The following is a 21,665-nucleotide window of genomic DNA, read 5'->3' as shown; positions in this document are numbered from 1 at the left end:
CTTCAGAACCTGTGTGCAGAACCTCTACACAAGCTAAACCCTAAATCTTTGGAGAAAGACAGCGGTCCTGTTACCTCTTCTCCCTTCAGGAAGAGGCAGTGGAACCATCTGTGGGGTGAGTATATTTGACAGTCAACCTTCTTTCTATGCCACCCAACAGGAAGTGTTTCTCTGTTCCTGCCGAGAGGCTCCAGAACAGAGGTCTCAAAGACTTTCTCTAGCTGACAAAATCTGCAGGATTGTAGCCAGGAGCATAGCTCTAGACAACCAGAAAAATCACAGGATGGTGGAGACTTTAATCTTCTAAATGTCTAGCCTTCTCTTCTGGGTGATTTCAGGCCCACAATTAGTACTTCTCTCTTCCCTTACTTTCCCAGGGAAATGCTGATAAAATTTTGTAAAACCTTTGTGCCCAGTGCCAAGAAAGAAGAGCAGTGAGTTTCTCAATGAACAGCCCCATACATGCTAATTTGGATATTTGCACCAATAGGCACAGTGGGGCTTGCATCGATCAGCTAGGTTTAACACAGTTAACAATGGCACCTTCTCCACAGATAAAGAAGATTTCCTAGGAGAAAAGACTAGGGTGGCTGAGTAGCTTTGGCTACTCTTTTTGGACGGCTGCCACTCTAAAGAGCTTTGAACTAAGGTCCACAGCATGAGGTTTCACTCATCCCCCAAATTATTTCTTCAACGTTTCCCAACCTTTGCAGTGAGCTACAACTAGGACTATCTGTTCACATACACACACTGTGTTTCATGAAACAGGCACAGATTCTTTGGCCTGAATGGGTAAGGTGTGAATTCCTAATCCATCAGCCTGGCATGTCCAATGGCAAGAGATGATGATGATGATGAGAATCACACTCCAGTATCATTGTTAGTCTTTTCAAAGGAAGACTTATATGGGACACCTTATTTAATCCAATAGCTAACTAACTGGGAGTGAGGAAGAGGAGGCGAAGGATAGCTACCCAACTTTCAGGCCTCAAAGGAAGGGAGACCCCACACTTAATGCACCAGCTTATCCAGCTGCATTAGTGCAAAGATGTTTTGCAGCACAAGGGTCTTTCAAAGCTGCCTTAACCCAAAGCCAGAACTTTCCCACAACTTCTACAATTCAAGCAGTATTTATTATTATTATTCTTGCAAAGGTGCTTCTTTCCTCACCCACCTCTTCAAACTTTTCTTCCTGTTGTGATGCATCTTTTTCTTGGTTGGTTGACTCCTGACTCATTAAAAAATATATATGCTGTATGGCAGATCAAAAAAATGAAGGCTGGAAAGCCTTTTACCCGGAGGAGAAAGTAGGGATCCATTCTCCTTTCCTCTCTAGGCAGAAAACCCCCATCTAAAAGTAAAGATCCCCCTTGAAGTGAATAACGTGCATTCTACTTGTAAACTGAGTTCTCTTGCTTTGGAGTGCCTTTCAGTGGAACCATTGAACTTATAAAACACTCCCACCTCCTAAGAGTTTCCAAATTTTGTTATTTACCGAAGTCCTGAAACTCAGCTTAGAGCTGATCATTACCATCAGCATGCTAGAACAGATGCCCAATTGTAAGTGGGGTGATCCACTTTCAGGCTCACTCCCTACCCCATTCACCTGATTGGGCTGCTGCAAGAGGAAGCAAGTATCCTTATTGCCTCCAAATGTTTTAAGAGTTTGCTGTCCAGCTGTTGTAGAAATTGTAATTCAGTAACCAAATGGCCACCACTCTTTGTAGCTCCCCGTGTAATTATTCGGCAATGTCCCACTACATTCAATAAGAAATGATGGAACTGATGCCCATTTTCAAGCAATGGAGCTGCCAGGACTGGACTTTAGTAGATAAGAGCCTAAGATGGCCCCAAATAAACCTCTCTTTCCCCACACCAGGGGTCTTCAAACCTGGCCCTTTTATGACTTGTGGACTTCAACTCCCAGAATTCCTCAGCCAGGCTGAGGAATTCTGGGAGTTGAAGTCCACAAGTCATAAAAGGGCCAGGTTTGAAGACTCCTGCCCCACACCAAATGTCAGCAAGAAGAGGCACTGAAAGCATTAGGACCCCACTCAGCATATCATTTTTAAATTTCTCTTATTTTAGAAAAACAGTGGGGAAGGGGTGGCAAGATGCCTCCTCCCACATTGACCATTTATGATGACAAATACTCTATTGTATTAATCTTTAATTAAACGGTGCTTATATTGAATGTTAGGTGATTCCCAAGTAAGTGGTTCAGCATCAGGGAAGAGGTGCCAAATCATGTTGGTTTTTTTGGGGGGGGGAGGCTTGGTGACTCAAGCGCTTGAGTTTGATATGTACTATATGCTCAGAGAGGAGGTGTTATAAAATCATTAAGTCCAGGGAGGGCAATTTCCTGGCTAAAGCACACAGTGTTTCCATGAAAAGAAACATGACAGGATTTGGACAGTGTGTGCCTTACTTCTGGGTAAACATAGAGAACATGGGCAGGAGGATGAAAACTAGATAATTCTAAGGAAAGTAGCCTATGAAAACGTTGAATACTTCAATGTTCTTGAATATAATAGATATACTTAATCCAGGTAAGGTCTGCATTTTATTCTCTGCTCCCATTTGGCCTAATTGTCTATAAGTTTACTTAGATCTCCATTGAATTCAGTGGTCAACTCTGAATAGTGCCAAGTTTGGTTTCCACCTATGAGTTTGTTTCATAAACTGATCAGCTTTGATAATACTCAGATGTGAAATAAGCAAACATTTCCCCTGGTTTCTTTATTACACCAACAAAGATGGGCATAAATGAGAAACTGCGGGGAACAGCATTTTTCCTTCTGAGTATAGCATTATTGCAAAGTGGAAGAAAGACGTTTTACTGTATTTAATCAAAAATAGTAAACAGTTCTCAGATAGAAAATTTCGGTGAGTTTCATTGGAATTCCAAACAAATATACTTAGATCTGTGATGACATCCTAGCATTTTCCAGTTCTGGATTTACTAACCAGCCTTGGATATGTCACTTATCTCTTAACCTCCGCTGTCAACTTGGATACCGGTGACTTACACTTCCCAGGACTTTTGTAAAAAGGCACATTAGAAGCACAACATTTAAGACAGAAAGAAGTGCGGCAGTGGCTGCTAAACAGTTGATAACCCATCTATCTACTCTCTTTAAATAAGCAAAAATGCATATCTATTATTTACTTCAAAGTTCCACTACAGAATTTAGTAAGACATATATGGGTAAAAATACTTAGGACTGCAGCCTTATTCACCTTTCCCTGTACAAGTGGAATCTCTCTCTCTCTCGCTTCTTTCTTCCTTCCTTCCTTCCTTCCTTCCTTCCTTCCTTCCTTCCTTCCTTCCTTCCTTCCCGAATCACCAGGCATTTTATTCCATTCATTCCCGAGTCATGACCAGGGATTCCCCCCCCCCCTCCATTGGGCATTCGGGCATACCGCAAATAATCTGCTTGCCAAGTTTATCTGCGTCCGGTAAATTTCCCCGAAGAAGACTCAAAGTTCACATTAGCACACAAAACACACGCGCAGCGGGGGGGGGGAGAGAATCGGGGAGCGGAGTAGAGAAGATCGCCTTTTTCTTCGGCCAGGCGCGTGCGGAGGAGCCCCACTTCGTTGCTCCGTCCAAGAGCTTCCCCGGCGCTCCTTCAAGAAAACCGGCTTGGGGAAGCACGCAGCAGCCCAGGAAAATCGAGGAGCTCCGAGTAACTTCGGCTTCTCAGGCCCCGCCTCCGATTGTGGTAGTTTCCCCCCCCTTCCACCTCGCCCCCCCCCTCCGTACTGTAGGAATGTCTGTTGAAAGTCCGCCTCTCTCAAAAAAGGGGAAAAAAAACACAACACGTTCCACTCTGAGCTGACCTGCTCTGAGCGGGCACGTAAACGCCGGCGCGAAGCGAAACTCCCAAGGCGCGTAAGCACGTCGGGGCCTTAAGAAAGCAAAACAAAGCCCGGGAGAGCGCAAAGGCGGTAGCCCGCCACTACTCGGTTTTTTGTTTTTTTTTTCGCCATCGCCTAAGATCCTGCACCACACCTGCCCGATCGCCCAGTTGCTTATCCGGTGCAAATGCAAAGACAACTGGCCCTTTGAAACTTGCGTTTAACTGCATCCAAGTCGGTTTGTCAGGGAAACGTTTCTGTTCCCTATCTCCAACCTAAAAATGTGCAAGCTCCAAAAGCAATCCTAAAATGAGGGCATGTCTCCTCAGAAATGAGCCCGAGCCCCGTTGGCAGTGTGGAAAACTTGCTATCAGGCAAAGAGGGGTTCAGGCGCTTGTTCCTGGATAATGAGGAAGAGTTATAAAGCGTGAAATGTGGAGGCAAAGGCAGTTGAAGACCTAAGTGGGTGTTAAGGCTCGCTTTGCAAACCATTTTCAAGTTCTCTCTCCCTGCTCCCATGCAACTAAAGTTATTTCCAGTGCAATCCTTAAAAGCAATAGGAGAACCGAGCTGTGATTAAGCAGAAGCTGTGAAAATCACTCAAGTTACAGGATGTGACAGGAAGGGAAGGAAAGCTTTTCTCCAAGAGAAGGAATCTTGTCAGTCAGGTCTCTTTAGACCGCTGGATGGGGGATGCCAACAATTAGGAGAGTAGTCCCCTTAAGGGTCTGCTACAATTAGGACCTGGTGAGAAGGGAAACCTTTCTTCAAGGGCAACAACCCATCTCCAAACTCTTTGAGTTCCAGCTGCTCTAGTATCTGTAAGGGTTTGTGCTTCCATTGATCCAAAAATAAATTAGCTTGGCTCCCGAAAAGGAATAATATAAGGAAGGGGTAACCTGTGTGAAGTAGATTTGGAAGCAGCCAAATACACAGTTTGTGTGGAAATGCCCAACTACAATCCTGTGCCTTTTTATCTGCAAGGAAGTCCCATTGAAAACGCACCTTTATTCATAACATGAGATGGCAATAAAGATCAGTTTCCGGTATCTCTTTCCTGCTCTCTGTTAGTTATATGAATTTTTACAACCCACATATAATATGCCTTGATGAGACTGGGATCATAAGGAATTTTAACCTATCCATCTTCAAATTGCTGCAATGAAGCAGTAAATATGGGCAATAAGCCACAGTGAGTGAGAAGTTTAGGAAACATCTTTTACATCACACTTATTGGAAGGATAACATCCACAAAGGGGGCAGTTCTTGAAACTAACTTGGATCCTTAATGCAATCTTTATCTTGGTAGGAAAGGTTATGATTTTAATACTGCATGCAAGCCACATTACAGTTTAGGATGGAGCACAAATTCTGTCATTGATTTAGACACGTTTTGACATGTCCACAACTTCAGCAAGACCTGACATTTATTAGTATAATTAATAATTCTCTTATTTATATGACTGAGTTATATTTCTTGCTAATCATCAACCCTTTGTTTACAAAGCTAGCCTAGGACCTGCCTATCAGTGGCATGCAGTTTTAGGATAAAAAAAATAATAATGTTGCACCTCGTCTATACCACCACACTTTAAATCATTTCTGGGAGAAATGCAATACATGATGCAGTTTAAAGCAAACACATAAATGAAGTCAAATCCTTGCCCAAGCACTACCTCTCAAGGATGGTGCTTAAAGGGATCTGTTTGAAAAGTCTCCTGGCAACAGGCAAAAGCTTTAGGCAGCCATTTGTATTGACTGGATGGCCATAAAGTTTATACAAGCTGTAGAATTTCACAGCAAAAGTGACTCTTGTTTGTTTTCTTTCCCTACCTAGCTGACTTTATTGCTACCTGATTTTCTTTCCTCCTCTTTTGACAGTGCTGGGGTTTATCCTGTTAGCCAAACAGTCAGCATTCCTTAATATTACAAATATTTTATTGGAAAGCATGTGATTTTATAAGGGTTGAGGAAATAAAAAAACAAATAATAGATTCAGTGTTTTAGAAGTTCATGCCAGAGGTATGTCGCTGGGTATTCTAAGAGTTGAAATCCACGTGTCTTAAAGTTGTCAAAAGTTGGGAAACTTGCTCTATTGTTTTAGAGCTCAATATTAGAACTGGAATTTTAAATTAGGTGGACTTTGATCCGATTGAATTCTTAACTACTTATCCCATGCCAAACCCACACTGAAAATAAATTTGTTGGACAACACCAATCAAAGTCAGTTTGTAGAATGATTACAATTTTTTGTCACATCTTGCATACTGCAGGAATTAGATATATGTTAACTAGTGGCAATAGCAATTCTATTTGAAACTGCAAAATTCCACTAGTTAATTCTAACACTACTTCTTATGAAGGTCTAAATCTAATAAAAATGATATTGTTGAGATACATAAATAATAGGAAGCCCTGGTGCCCAGTGGTTTAGAATGCAGTCTGCCCACAGCCTGGAATTCGATCCTGACAGGGCTCAAGGTCAGAAAAATGAGGAGCCAGATTGGTGGGGGCAATATGCTGACTCTGTAAACCACAATGATGCGGTTTATAAGTCTAGGTTCTATTGCTATTGCTATATAATTATGATAATGTACATTAAGACAATTAAAATAAAAATCATTCTATTTACTCCATATTTTCTTCTATTCTTTTACTGTGATAAAAGAATATCCAAGTTTTATATCAGTTGGTTTAATATAGAATTTAATTTAACGAAATTTATCACTTTAAAATTTCAAGAGTAATGAGAAAATATCCAATCTGTATTTTCTTCACTTGCATCATTCTGCCCCCAAGCAAATTGCTGAATTATTTTCTATATCTAGAATGAGAAGTCAAATCTTGGTTTGGTCCAAGGTTACAATTGGTCTGCAATTAATGGGTGAATAACAACTCCAGAAAGTGGGAACAATGATGATAAAAACTAAATGTGGTATTATCTAATGAATCAAATAAAATTAATCTATGTTTCTTTCTATTCAATCTTCCCATCCTGACTCATTTAAAGTTATAACTCAACAACATTTGAAGAACTTTTTCAGGTTCCAATGAAGGTATTTGGGTGGAGGTCAAATGGCTACTGATTGTACATGATTACTGCAATACAGTACACACCCACACCCACACCCATGCCTACACTCCACTGAGAATCTGATCTGTATTCAAAAAACAGGTGGCTAAATAAAAGCAACCTCCCAACCTGGGTGGCCTATGGATGTCTGAGTCCCAGAATTTCCTGGCATGATTGTTTTCTAAGATTTCGCAAGATTAAAATCCAAACCTGGTATCCAATTCGAATAAAGCTGTTCAATAGTATTGTGCATTTCAATTGCCATCAAAAGCATGGCTAGAGAGTATGTCAGAACTTGCCAGAGTAATGTCAGCTGAAATTTGAAAATAACATATGCTGACATAATTTATAAATAGCCATTATTTGTAATAGTCATTATTCAAATCTATATATGTAAATTCAACTACAGTGCATAATATGGTTGCAATAGGTTTCATTAAGAATGAGGGAGGGTGTTAAATTATTTAGGAAAAAAACCTTGATCATATATTGATCGTTCAGGTTTATTTCCACATAGCATTCACAGACTTGAGTGGCATATCTTGTGTTCCTGCTCATTTTGTTACAACCCATTTTTCATTGTAACATCTCTCCAGCTGATGCAACAGTTATGGTGGAATCTTTGTAGAAATTAAACATAAGATGTCCACCAATAAGTATACGCTACAATTAGGACAATTGCTTGCAACTCTATTAGAGGATGCTGCAAAAGACTGGTGAATAAAAATGCCAATGTTTATAGACAAAAAAAAAATGATGAAAAAAAGACTTTTAAAACAAGATTGGAATTTCAGTTTTAAAAATTGGAAGATCGGGCCTGATTAGGAGAGTGTAATAGTCTTCTTGTAAATATCCATGTCCAAAATAAATCCTAAATATTTGTTTTTCATTGAAATAAAAGATAACGATTCCATTTGTTTTGTTTCCAAAGTAATACATATTTATTACATTGAACAATTACGTGCCTTGATTTTCATTGCAAGAAGAAAAACTATGACTTAAACAGTTTCCCTATCAGAGCAGTATTATGCTTATTTACTCAGAAGTAAATCCAACTGTGTAAAGATCATTCCTGTACTGAGGCACAGATTAATAAGAATCAAATATCTTGCAGTAACTGGCAAAGAATGTAGTTCTTTATATATTACTTGAAAGTACATTCAGTATTAAAATCTTACATTTTGTTGAGAGAAGTAAATATCTGAAGATAAATCTATTGTCCTTAATTTTGTTATATTTCAGCTCGTCTGTAATTTACATATATAGGAAACTGACCCAAAACAAATTTTTGGACCACAAACCCAAAAGCATTGCAATCAAATGCACACACACAAACACACAGATTTCCAGCCCAAGACCATGGATAGGATAAACTGTCACTACATGAAAGTACTATTTCACGTCAATGAAATAAATCTACAAAATATTTATCCATGTTCCTTTCAAATATATCCAGCTTAAAGTGAAAGTATACAGAGCTTTCCTCTTGATTAAGCTAATAAATAAATTGTAAACATAGAATGTTTAGCAAGAACCAAAAGTGGGTTGCAAATTGCACATGAAAGATAAAAAATAACATACAGCAATATTACAATCTAAAATGATACTATACAGTCTTTTGGGGGTGCTTTCTCATTCCTGTTTAGTATTTGGTTGGTTTAAAATCAAACTTAGATTTTGGCTAAGGCTTGGGATTCAGTTTTGTCTGATAGGGTTTATCAGAACAGTCGGAAGAAGTCTGACTTACCACCTGGAAGAAGCCCATGTTTTATAGGTTCCTGAGTGTTGCTGGTATCCGAACTAGAAGACATAATTAAGCCCAAATATATAGTGCCCTTGAGTTGCAGGTATACAGCATTGAACACAGCAAAAGGTGAGGCTTGTAAACTTCTCTGGCCTTGGGACAGCGGCTACAGTAACCTTCAGTGAAAGTCAGGAAGCAGTCCATCAACGGTGCGCACACACACAAACACACACATGCAAACGAAAAATCCAATAATTCAGAAAGTAACAGGCCGGGCTTCCAATGGACTCTGTACTTTTTCCAGCATTAGTGACCCTCTGTAAACCAGCCATCCCATTTCGTGATGGTCTCTAATCAGGAAAATCAGGAGCTGGGATAGGCTGGGCTTGATCACATGACCCCGCCCCCCCAACAGGTTGATAAGCAGACCCTGTTATAAAGTGACAGCAAAAAAGAGATAAGAACTCTTGGCAGATAGCAGCAGAGAAATGATTAACTCTTGTGTTGCAGAGGTGCTATGAAGCAGAGAGAGGAAGGCTGTAAACCTGTGGGGGGGGTGGTCAGGAGATCATACCTATGGATAACCTCCCCCGCTTCCATCCCAATTTAAATGGTAACACCTATAAACTCATGTTGGTGACTGGCCTCTTGATGTCATCATTTCTTTACAGAGTGGACAACAGCACTCAGCTTTTTAGGCTTCTGTAAATATCTGGGGAAGGCAGAGCAAGCAAACATTCCTGCCTTAACTTGGGCCTACAACATTTATTGCCCTGTATTCCAAAGCTATACTGTGGAGTAAACCTATGGTGATTTTCTGTCTGACACAAACATTTTATTGTACCTATTCATTAGACAGGAGACTAATCCCAGCTTGTTTGTCTGATAGCCAGCAGTTAAATGTACAAACTCTCTTCTCCTCCTTCCCCCAATAAATTAAAAGCCTTCACTGCATGCTTGGATATCATTTTCCAGGGAAAATAATGGCACCCACACAGCTGCATTGAGTTTTGCTCTTTGTTTGGCTATCTGAGCTGAATGACATATGTCTCCATGTTTCACAAACCTCAAACATTATACTGAGATCCCAGCAACAGCATTTGTGGGTTAGGGGTGCTCCAACACGGAAGGTTTTTAAGAAGAGATTGGACAACTGTTTGTCTGAAATGATATAGGGTCTCTTGCTTGAGTAAGGGAGGCCACCAAGGCCTCCTCCAACTCTGTTGTTCTGTTCTGTTTTACTTTTCCTAAATTTTATATCAGTCCAGATAGGATTAGAGAAAAACTGTGTCCAGGTAGACAAATCTGGGTTGGATAAATAAGGGTTTTCAGGTCTATAAGGCAGATTCTTATGAAGTGATCATTCTTTCCCAAATTACCACTTCATACCCCTGTAGGGCATGTTGCCAGATTATTCATTGCTGCCAATGAGGCAATACATTCATGGACTGGTTATGACTCATTTGCCAATCAACTGTAATTCTAACATCTAGGGTAGCCATAATAATAAAAATAATAAAAAGTAGGGATCATAATAATTATAATTTGATATTTTAACTGAACCTAGAAGGTGTGAAGTTAGAATGCATAAGTTAGCATTTAGCATTATTTACGATACTTCTCAAGCCAAATGACATTCAGTCTGCTTTTGACATTCAATGTACAGGATGTAGCTTATTTATTTATTTATTTTTAAAATAGTACCATCCTCAAATAGTTCTTGGAAGGAGAGATTTAACCCTACACTTCCTTTCCTCCAAGTGAACAAATTCTCAGCTAGAAAAACTACCATTGGTGCCAAGAATGATAGGTAGATAACATTTGAGTCCCTTCTGGAGCAGATGGAAAGTAATACCTTTGAAGGATTTCTTTTATAAATATTTCGCATGTAGTAAAATCACATTGCACATGATCTGTTCATATTTATTGGAGGAAAGCAACGTATTTTGAGAAGCCTTCAGAAACACAACATCTGATGCGAATTTCTTAGGATGCTTTACTTAATTATTAATACTAATTAAATTAATTACTATTAATAATTAAACAATTATTTAATAATTCTCAATATTTCTCAGGCCCACTTCTCCCTTCTCTCTGTTGTGGCATTTTCTTTTATTACGAGGCTGCAGTAATAACTGTCAGCGGTATTTTTATGTTTTCCATCTCCTTAGGTGTTTTGATGCTGACTCATCTGTGAAAAAACTGCTCATCTCTAGGGCTTTTCCTTGAGTAGGATACAGGTTGAGTCTACTTAATCCCACTATCAGCATAGATGGATTGGGAAGGGAGATTCAGTAAACTGAAGCCCTCTCCTCTAGCTGCATGTTGGCCAGGGAAGATTCATAAATCGTGGCCAGCTATCTTTTCTTGCCACAATTCCCCTCCCCCCACCATTTGTTGGAATATGGTGCTGTGGTGAAAATTTATTCTGCATTGTCTTTGGCTTTTCCATAGAAGAACATTTCAGTGACATTCTTAGAGGTGGGATGAAGTTCACCTGGGTGAAGCTATATAAGTAGTCCTTGACTTATGACCACAATTGAGCCTAGAATATTTGTTGCTAAGTGAGAAATGTATTAAGTGAGTTTTGCCCCATTTTACGACTTTTTTTGCCACTTGCAGTTGTTAAATTAGTAGCACAGTTGTTAGGTGAATCTGGCTTCCCCGCTGACTTTGCTTGATGATGATCACATAACCCCAGGTCACTGCAACTGCCATAAATATGTCAAGCATCTGAATGAAAAATCACGTGACCATGGGGATGCTGCAACGGTCATAAGTGTGAAAAGGGGTCATAAGTCACTTTTTTCAGTGCTGTTGTGACTTTGAATGGTGACTAAACAAACTGTTGTAAATTGAGGGACTATCTGTATTCTTATGCATGGTTGTGAGTCAGTTGGGTATGCTTGAATAATACAATTTCATTGTGTCAGGGGCACTCTAATCTTTGAATGGTGTGTTAGGAGACTTGTTGCCTGGGATGATGCTGTGATATTAACAGGTTTAAAAAGATGCTCTAAGAAATAACTAAATGACTTACTGTAAATCCCTTAAATGTCCTAAGAAATATGGAGAAAACATGTTTTTGAGTGCATGCTTGGCTGGAGCTGTTTTCAGGACTAGCTCTATTCTCAAACTTTTGTCACACGCTTATCCGTTTCTGATTTTCTCTTCAACCTCTAAATTTCAACCTCCTAAGTGTATTTTTGTCTGAAAGTAAGTCCCATTGAGCACAGAGGCACTTAGATTAAACACACAGCAGCAGACACCGAGGTGCTGGTGGGAAGGGGAAATATTTATTGCTATTGTTAGACAAACTGGAAGTCAGAATCTGGGTTGGATTCTTATGGAGATCATCTACTAGATGGTAATCTATCTTCTGCTGATCCAACTATAGGTTATTATCTGATGGAGCTGGTAATATCAGCCACATAGACTAGAGATGGACAATCTGAATCTCTCCAGACTTTGTAAAATTACAATTCCCATCATTCCTATCCACTGTTGGCTTTAGCTGGTGGGAGCTGGAATTCAACAACATCTGGAAAACCCATGTGATCCTTCCAGGAAATAAATTCTTAAGCTGAACTAGTATTTCTATTAAGTTTTTCATTCATAAAGGCAGGACTTATCCTATAATTAATTATGAGAGCATTGGCAGCTTTTAGCAATGAACAAGCTTAAGGTCCTGTATAGCTAGTCAGCAAATGGACAATTTGATTAGTCAAAGATTGCTGAAATAACCTACAACAAGCACCCCTGTCCTTAGCTTCTAAAGCCTTTTCAACTGCTCCTCAGTCTAACATATTGGCACGCTAAGAAAAATGATATTAATGAGTTACATTAGCTACATTAAGGCTTATCTGGGAGGCTCATTTGCTAGAGATGATAGCGTTGCAGATCATAGTGTGAGAAAATGCCAGATTTTTTTTAGTCATTAAACAGGCAGGGGGGTGGGAAAAAATCTGTATTTCTGGAACAAGTCACAGATGCTTCCTTCTCCTTCAGTAGGTTTGAGTGCTGGAAATGAAAAAGCCATATTCAGCCAAAAAATAAAATATAGATCTACATACAATGGTAAAAAGCAGAGCAGGTCTTAGTATGTCTTTTTCTGTTCATATTCTAAAACTAGGCTGAAGTAAAATGGTCAGCCTCCAGGTGTTCTCCGACATTTGTAATACAATGACAGCTGTGGCCAGTTTACTGATGTTTATAGTGCTGTAATATCTGGAAGGATACAGTCTTTCTACCTGTGTTTTACAACTCTGGCATCTAACATAATATTATCTTTCATCAATTTAAGGATAACAGTGAAAAAGTCAATAATGACTGTTGTTACAGATTTACTGGGATTGCATTTCATTCATACAGTTATATACAATGTATGTAGTATATGTATGTGTGTCCATGTGTGTATTTATTTATAAATTTATATGCCAGCCATTCCAAAAGCTCACACACACATAGAATTATCCATTGTCAAAGGATAAATTACCAATTGGTTAGAAATGAAAGGAAGGATATTAAAAGCATATTTATTTGTGAACTAACCTGAGAGGAACAGCAGAGTAAGCTGGGAAGAGAGAAGGTATGTGTTGAATGGGCATGTTATACTGAAAGACCACAATATCTTTGTGGCTGCAGGAAAATATTTATTTATTACAACCTTTTTTATAGTGCTCTACTTCTTAACAACTCAAGATGATTTATACAATAGAACATTATCATAACTCAATGGAATACAGAAAAGTTAACCAAAAGCTAACCAAAAGCTAACCAGCCCAGCCTGTCAGAAGATATTGGTTTTCATAGCTTTGTGAAATGCAAGCATGACGGAAGCTCCTGGTAACTTTGGAGAAAAGTACTCCATCAAGTCAGGGTCACCCCCCAAAAAGTTACCTCTCTGAGTTCTCACCCCTTTTACTCATTTGAAGTGGGAATTTGGGCAGCCCCTCTTAAGTTAAATGTACAGGCCAATTTGATTCTGGTTAGAAGAAATAATCCTGCTTAGTGCCAAGCCATGCAAAATATTAAAACACCGCACCATGAAATGTGCCTGGAAACCTATTGGTATCCAGTACTAATGGGTTACCGTTAACCAGTGGGTTAGGTTTATTGCCATATAAACTGTTTATTTGAATAAGGGGATACCAGAAAATAATTGGTGAAGAGCAGATGAGGAAACAGTATATTCAAGAAGAGACAGTGCTTTTTTTGTTTTTTTAAAAAAAGGTGCCAGAACTCACACACATCATATAACCTGCCTTGCCTACCCTATAAGATTCCAGCCAAAAAAGGTGCCGGAACTCCGTTCTGGGCGTTCTATGACAAAAAAAAGCCCTGAGAAGAGACATCAGAGTAGCTAATATTGAGGAGGTGTAGGTAATCCGAAAGTTATGTCAATTAGATTTATGAGCATCTTACCTGAAATGGTGAGAAATTCAGCACCTGGCATGAAAGATAATCAACTGTACAAAGTTCTAATCTTGGCCAGGAAGAAACTGGAACATACTAATCTTTAAGCAGAATAATAATAATGTATTGCTTTTTAAAAGTTTTTTGGGGAGGGTAGGGGGTGGGATTATGTAAGAGTTGATCAGGAGTAAAATTGATATATGAAAGCTCAAGGCTTACATAACTGTAGCTGAATCTTATTTTAGTGAAAAATAGAAAAGTGGGAACAGTCACACTATCCCAAAATTGGTATCTGCAGGCTGCCCAGCCTTGAGCTAAGAAATTAAATTGTTGGACAGCAGATTTAAGCAGCCTGTTAGAAGGATAATCTAGAAGCTCCTATTTTCTGAAAATCGTTAACCAGAGGCTGATGAGCATTCATTATAAATGTTCTAACTCTGAATTCCTGCATGGAACAAGAATATAAACAATAGAAGCTTTATATGTGATTTGATATAAGACCCACTCTAATGCTATAATACTATGGTTGTACACTTGATATTAGGAATGTGTCTAATCAAAGCAGATCTGTTCAGGGAAATGGAGTCTATATTTTATTTTATTTATTCTGGTCAAAGAGGTTTCTTCCCTTTGGCTATTCTGCTTCACCTGGACTTACCCTGGCATCCACAGAAGTTAGAGTCGTTGGTCAAGGCAGATTGGTCCTATTTTTGAAGGTGTAACATAGCATAGCATCTGCTGTAGTGCTTCTTTTTAAATCTTTTTAAGCACACTACATTGCTATCAACTCTTGAATTGAAGTGCCAAAGTTGAGAAGCAACTGTAGAATATCATCAAATTGCCACCAGAGGCAGATCATTGAGGTCTGAAAAACTTGCCCCTTGAATGATTTCCCATAAAGGACCAAGAATTGCCAGGGAAAGAAAATATCCACATATAGGAACTTCCAGTCTTGCGTTGTTGTGGCATGGCCAAAGGATTGTGGGGCTCCACACCACATGGCTGGTTTCGCCTTGCCAGGAAACTCTAAATGGGTGTAAAGTCACCATGGAGAGGCAACGAAGAAGGACCCCCCCCTCCCGCTGATCGCAGAATGATGGATTACAAAAGCCATATATAAAGATAAGAATTATATAAGATTTCGTGGTTTGGATTTTAAGATTGGCTGGTTCCACAAGGCTAATCACAGAGATTATGGCACCGGTGAAAGACTATCTGGAGGGGGGGGGGAGATAAAATGAATGTTGCATACCTATCTAAAAGTGGCAGGAAACCACACCTAATATTTCCTTCTGAAAGCCACAGCCTGGAATATCAGAGATCTACAGAAGCAATACTCCAAGACAAGGAAAATATTTTCCAGGAGGAAATGTGTGCAATGCTGCGACAGATTCAAATGACAATGGTTTCAAACCATGATGAGATTAAGAACAACTTTGATGATATAAATGAGCACATATTTAATCTAAACTTACAATTAAAAAACTCTCAGAAAACAACGACAAAGAAAGAACGAACAAATCAGATAACAGAACATAAACTAGAGGACAATGACCCCAAGAGGGAAGCTACAAATAAAGATAACTACAGCTTAGACAAGCAAAAGAAAACTTGCAAGATTTTGCCACAACAATGGAAATGGAAGAGATATTCCAGGGCTTCAAAACAAACTTGAGGATAAGAAAGAAGATCTAATAAAATGATTATAGGACAGCCAGGAGAATCATTAGAATTTGGGAGACAAAAAACGCACATCCTACTTAACTTGTCTTTCATACTTCCAACAACATTCACAAAAATACAGGAAGAATCCCCTGGCAAGCTGAACATACTGATTCGGAAAGCTACTTGGCAAAAGAAGAAGGCTAGAGTTTGATTGAAGAGATTTGATTCGACTTATCAGATGGAGTACTATATGACTAAACACTTGTTTGAATATGATTAAAAGAATAGATAAATTATGGATATAAAGGGGCCCTATAGCAAGAGGGATAGGATATACAAGTAGTATATTACTTTTTCTAATATATGAAATGTAAAAACATCACCTCCTCTTTTGACAGCATAATTTTAGAGAGTGTTCCTCTGGAAGTTGCAAGAGGACTTGTAAGCTGAATGTGGTTCTGCTCATTGTAAATGTAGAATCAGCACTGCATTCATTTTCCTGATGCCTTCATTTAACACCTTTGCCTTTACTGAAGGCTCTGCTGAAGGCTTCATGAAATTACACCTCTGCTTTTTTTTTTTTTTTAGTACAATCAATAGCTGTGGGTTTAATGAAAGCAAAGTGTATACTTGGGCTGGAGTGAGCTTTTAGTACTGAGCTAATGAGCTTCTCCGGTGGGAGCTTGTTTTATTCTCATTCTTGACATTCTCTCTCTGGATTGGTAGCTGACATTCCATTTTCACCCAGCGAAACGTACCTTTTCCCCCTTCCCAAGTGACAATGAAGGTGAAGTGGCTATGATTTCATTAGCTTTTAAAAATAGGTGCATAGGTTATGACTGTTTCAGAAGGCAAGTAATAGAAACGCACCTCCCCCTCCCCCTGATGGTTTCTTTGGGTAAGGATCCTACTCTGTCTATTAGCATGCAGCATACAAATAGCTTTAAGAAGCCATCTTCTGTCTCTTATTTCTATGAATCCTTGTTCCACTAATCCATTGAATTAACTTCATTTGGCACAGCAGGTTCAGAAAGAGTGTTACCACTAAGTTGATGATAGCATGCTTAAAAGCTCATTATCTACTATAGGAAGATCACATAGAACAGTGGTGGCGAACCTATGGCACGCGTGCCAGAGGCGGCACTTGGAGTCCTCTATGTGGGCATGCGCCATTGCCCCACCAGAGTTCGCCAGAGTAGCAAGCACATGGCGTTTGGAAGTGACAGGGCATGAAGTGAGCAAGCAAGCAGTGTTGGCCCCCCAGGGATGCGCCAGAGATGGCAAGGGACTGACCTCCGCTGCCCTGGCCCCGGCCACGCTCACCCAGTCTGTTGTGATCATGGCAGCCACGCCCACCCAGTGGGCCATGCCCCCTGCCCCCCCTGAGGGCACCACAATGCTGATGCAGCCCTGGCACTTTGCAATAAATAACTGGGGTTTTCGGGTTGCAGTTTGGGCACTTGGTCTCTAAAAGGTTCGACATCACTGACATAGAACATTTATGGATATGAATGTGCTACATGTAATGTTCTACACCAGTGGTTCTTAACCTTTTTGAACAAATCGCCCCCTTGACCCAATGAAGAAGTTGCCATCGCCCCCATCCCCCAACATAACCTCTCAATCACAACATAGGAAATAATTCTTCAATTTATGCAAACACTTTTTTTTGTTTTCTTTAAAATTGTCATCAGGAGATATTGATGCAAATAGTTTATTTCCAGTCTTTTTCCCATATCTCAACTGTGTGAAAAATTTTGGTGCCACCCGGCACTTTATTCCCAAACTTCGTGATACATGTATTTCAAGACACTTAAGTGTAATGACCACTGAAAACAAAATTCAATTGCAAAAAAGTGAAATGCCTGAAAAGAAAAACAGTAACATTTAATGATTGAATTACAAGTGAAATTTAAGACGCAAAAAGAAATATAAAAAGGGCATAAGAACAAACCGCAATGCAAGAACTAAGAATTTCAAGACGAAAACTCTGAAACTAAATTAAGATTTGAGGAAAGTAAATATAGTCACGCACACTGTAAAAAGGATTAAAAAGACACAAAGAAAATATAATATCAAACTGGAGTGCATGCTAAAAAATTACAATAGTTAGAACAATTAACCAATGGAACAACCTGCCTCCAGAAGCGGTGAATGCTCCAACACTGGAAGTTTTTAAGAAGAGACTGGACAGCCATTTGTCTGAAATGGTGTAGGGTTCCTTCCTGAGCAGTGGGTTGGACTTGATGACCTCCAAGGTCCCTTCCAACTTTATTATTATTATTAATACAAAGAGACACACAAAATGTTTTACAGAGCACAACAAAAATTCGAAAACAAAGCTGAAAATTCAAACTGTGATGTCAACATTACAGCTGACGTCACAGGGGACAGACACTCAGCATGCAATGTTTCGAAAGAAGCGCTCCCCCCCTCCATCACTGCCCATTCTGGCCAATGGCACGCCACTGTATGGGTAGAGGCTGCTGCGCAACGCGCATGAAGATAAGCGATACGTATTTACATATGTATGGCGTTCTGTACTGAAGCTAGCTGGAGGAACATTTGAAAACACAATTCAATCCACTAATAGCGAGCGATCTGATGTTTTTGTACGACAGATATACAGCGATTCATTGTACGAAAAAGTCTCAAAAGTGTCCCCAAAACTTCTCGCTCCATTGCCCCCCGTCACCCCTTTTCGTTCCATTGCCCCACTGAAAAATGAAATCGCCCCCTGGGGGGCAATATCGCCCAGGTTAAGAACTACTGTTCTACATGAAGGGTAATATTCTACATGAAGTGTACAACTTGAGAACACATGCTGTCCTTGGGTATTGACACTAAACACAAAATTGGAAGTTTTAATGCAACGAATAAGTTAAAGGTGTTAAATTAATTTTTATTTAAATGAAATGGAACCAGATTTAATCTTTATCCTGGGTTTGCTTATATTTTTCTACCTGACCTTTTCTAAGCGGCAGACCCAGCATACCAACTGAAGTTGTGCATTCCTGCTCTAAAAGATGACGGAAGAGAAAGGAACAGTTAATTGAATATTGTTGTAATTGCCAAGAAAAAAAAGATATAACACAACACATTTCTGTTAGGAAATTCATCTAATATAATATAAACAGAGCAAATCTGACAAGAGTCACTTTAAGGTAGTGTTTAGGTACCAGATTAGAAACCAGGACATTCATGAAATGTAGATCTGCCTTTTTCACAAAGTCAGCTGGGTAACCTGGGCCGGTCACTCTCTCTCAGCCCTATGAAGAAAGTAATGGTTAACATTTTCTAAAAAATCTTACCAGTAAAATTACAGGGACATTTCTAAGCCAGGAATCAAGAATGACTCAAAGACAAACAAAATCCAACTTATATCTGAGTAAATACACTTAGGAATATTTACCAGATTACAATTTAAGACTTGTATTTTCTATGAGATAAGCAGTTTAATCTTGACCAGGTTTAAGATTCAATAGAACAGACACCTAATTAGTACTCAAAATTGTGGTTGCCCAGATAGATTCTCTACAAGTTTCCTTGCAATAGGTTCTACTATTGTCATGTAGTATATGATTGTAAATTAACAGTATGATCTTATTCATAGTTTCTCAAAGATAATTTCTACAAGGGATAATGAGTAGAGATACACTGATGGTTTAGTTTTTGTTCTAATTATGTATGCTGCCCCAGGTGCAAGTGAGATGGGTGGCCATATAAATTCAGCAAATAGATAAAAATTACCCATCGAAGCACTTTCAGGATACTGTAGCTTGGCTTTCTTGCACCTCAACTACACGATGTTGAGTTCCCTTGTTGTTCATTTTTCATAGCAATACTTGATGGGAGGGTGGGGAGAGAAGAAATTTTAGCTTTTCTGTGATTGCAGATTCATGAATTAAAAGACGTTGTCTAAAAGAATCATATTTTGGTTCCAAGAAAAGAGTGACAGGAAAGTCACTGGCTCAGATCTTCCTTAGATCCTTCCAGTCTAGTCTTTCAAAAGATGATTGCTTACAGGCATCCAACATGAATCTCCATGTCAGTACAATGATGTAAGATGGTTGGAAACAGAAATAAAGAATTCATAAGTTTTAATATCCCACCCGCGTTTACTAAAATCCCTTGGCTCAATCAGGCACATTTTATATGCTTGGGCCTTGCCCTAGTAATTTCAAATGTGGGACTTAGACATATTGCAGCTGAGTAATTTGTGTAATCAGTAAAAGGCCCCAGGGATTTTGGATGAGTCTGATAATTTACTTAGTAAACTGTCATATGATTTCATAGTACTCAAATTCCCAGGATTCCTTTGAGATTGGAAAACTAAATATTTCAAGCGGGTTCAATTCTTATGTGAGTTTTGTGACCACCATAGGTTTAAAGAGTGCTCAATCCCATTAAACATATTCATTTGCCCTTTTATTTTTTTTTAAAAAAGGGAACTAGCCACCATTTCCAAAAGAGTCACATATACTGATACCTCTGTGCTGAAAATCCTAAGAGCATAAATTTATGCCACAGACAGTAATGTTCCCACAGTGGGATATTAATCATTTTGTGTGTGTGTGTGTGTGTGTGTGAAAGAGAGAGAGAGAGAGAGAGAGAGAGAGAGAGAGAGAGAGAGAGAGAGAGAGAGAGAGAGAGAGAGAGAGAGAGAGAGAAATAGTTGCAATGATCTTGTTCTGTAGCCAGTCCATTGTGAGTCTCAATCCTTTTCTGCAACACTTGGAATGCAACAAATCTGAGTGTTCATCCTCTAGGATCATGATGCAGGCTTCAGTTTACAGAAAGTGAGGAAAGATTTAGGGAATCTCCCTGAAAGAGTAGGGCTGTGTGTGATATGATAATGACTTAGGTGTTCTCTGCTTTATCTTGTTTAATTTGATCGTCAAAAATGTTGAAAGTGGCTGCTACGTGATGGTACTTTGTACTTTGACTTAAGCCTCTATCGCTTCGACACCATTGTTTCGATAAGCTGTTTAGGGTGTTTTTGAGATGCACTGATGGCATAAGGTAAGCTTACAAACCTAAAATACACAAACTGCTTATTGTCTTTAAAGGGGAACATAGGTGTGTGGGGGGGAAATAGTCCAATTTTTACAGCTTTTTAAATGCTGTACTAGATATATTAAACAGTACCAAAATGCACCCCTTCCCATATAAAAGCACATGTTCATTGGTAGATGATGCTAATGGCCTCATTCCCAATAGCTTTGCAATGGGTGACAATGATCTGCTTTAAGATTCCACCCTTCTTTACCTATGGAGATGAGACATGGGAAATTGTAACCGAGTAAGACCTTGGACTTTGTGGTCTTTCATAAAGACAGCTGTATGCAAATCTGCTGCTCCGTTGCTTTACCCAAAAATTTTGGTGTTCTTTTTTCACTGGGACCCATTAAAATGCGATTGTGCAATGTTTTAAAGTACACGCTAAGGTTATATATTTCTGCGGTGTGCCTGAAAGAATACCCCTCTGTTTCTTCAATTAGTTCCTTCATTTGCAGGCTGCAAATGAAATCTCAGGTAGGTTTTTCAGCTAATTTGTCAGAGTGAGGCTGTTGTGTCAGACAACAAACACCGATAGACAATGGGATCCTCTTGCTTTTCTTTCTGCTCTTACCAACTGTCCTCTACTGAAGGATGGCTTATGTATGTCACACAAGCTGTTCTGGACTCCCTAAACTTAACCTGCTCCTCAGATTTCGAGGTTCCTATTCCAATGGCAATGTTAAGAGCAGCCAGATCTGAGCTGCATAAATCTGGATGAACACCAGATGGCAGCAATGCGATACAGTATAGAAAACCTGTTATCACCTTGATTATTACCACCCAAACCAAGTAGGCCTGCCACTGTGGAAGGGCTTCAGTCAGTTACATATATAGATTGGAGCAGAG

At 39.3% G+C, this 21,665-nt stretch overlaps 1 protein-coding gene across 1 annotated transcript in view; it reads right to left on the bottom strand.

Moving 5' to 3' along the window:
- NR5A2 (nuclear receptor subfamily 5 group A member 2) overlaps nt 1-8,994 on the bottom strand; it is a 119,042-nt gene extending 110,048 nt beyond the window's left edge. The window contains exon 1 of the mRNA XM_039329568.1: nt 8,682-8,994. Within this exon, the coding sequence (XP_039185502.1) occupies nt 8,682-8,745 (64 nt within the window). The 5' untranslated portion in view covers nt 8,746-8,994. The remainder of the gene's footprint in view (nt 1-8,681) is intronic.
- Between the last annotated feature and the right edge of the window lie 12,671 nt (nt 8,995-21,665).

Source organism: Crotalus tigris, unplaced genomic scaffold (assembly GCF_016545835.1).
Source record: "Crotalus tigris isolate CLP2741 ecotype Arizona unplaced genomic scaffold, ASM1654583v1 scf7180000024401.5802323, whole genome shotgun sequence".
Lineage (NCBI taxonomy): Eukaryota > Metazoa > Chordata > Lepidosauria > Squamata > Viperidae > Crotalus > Crotalus tigris.
The sequence above is the reverse complement of the archived record's forward strand: the minus strand, read 5'-3'. Positions and strand labels throughout refer to the sequence as shown.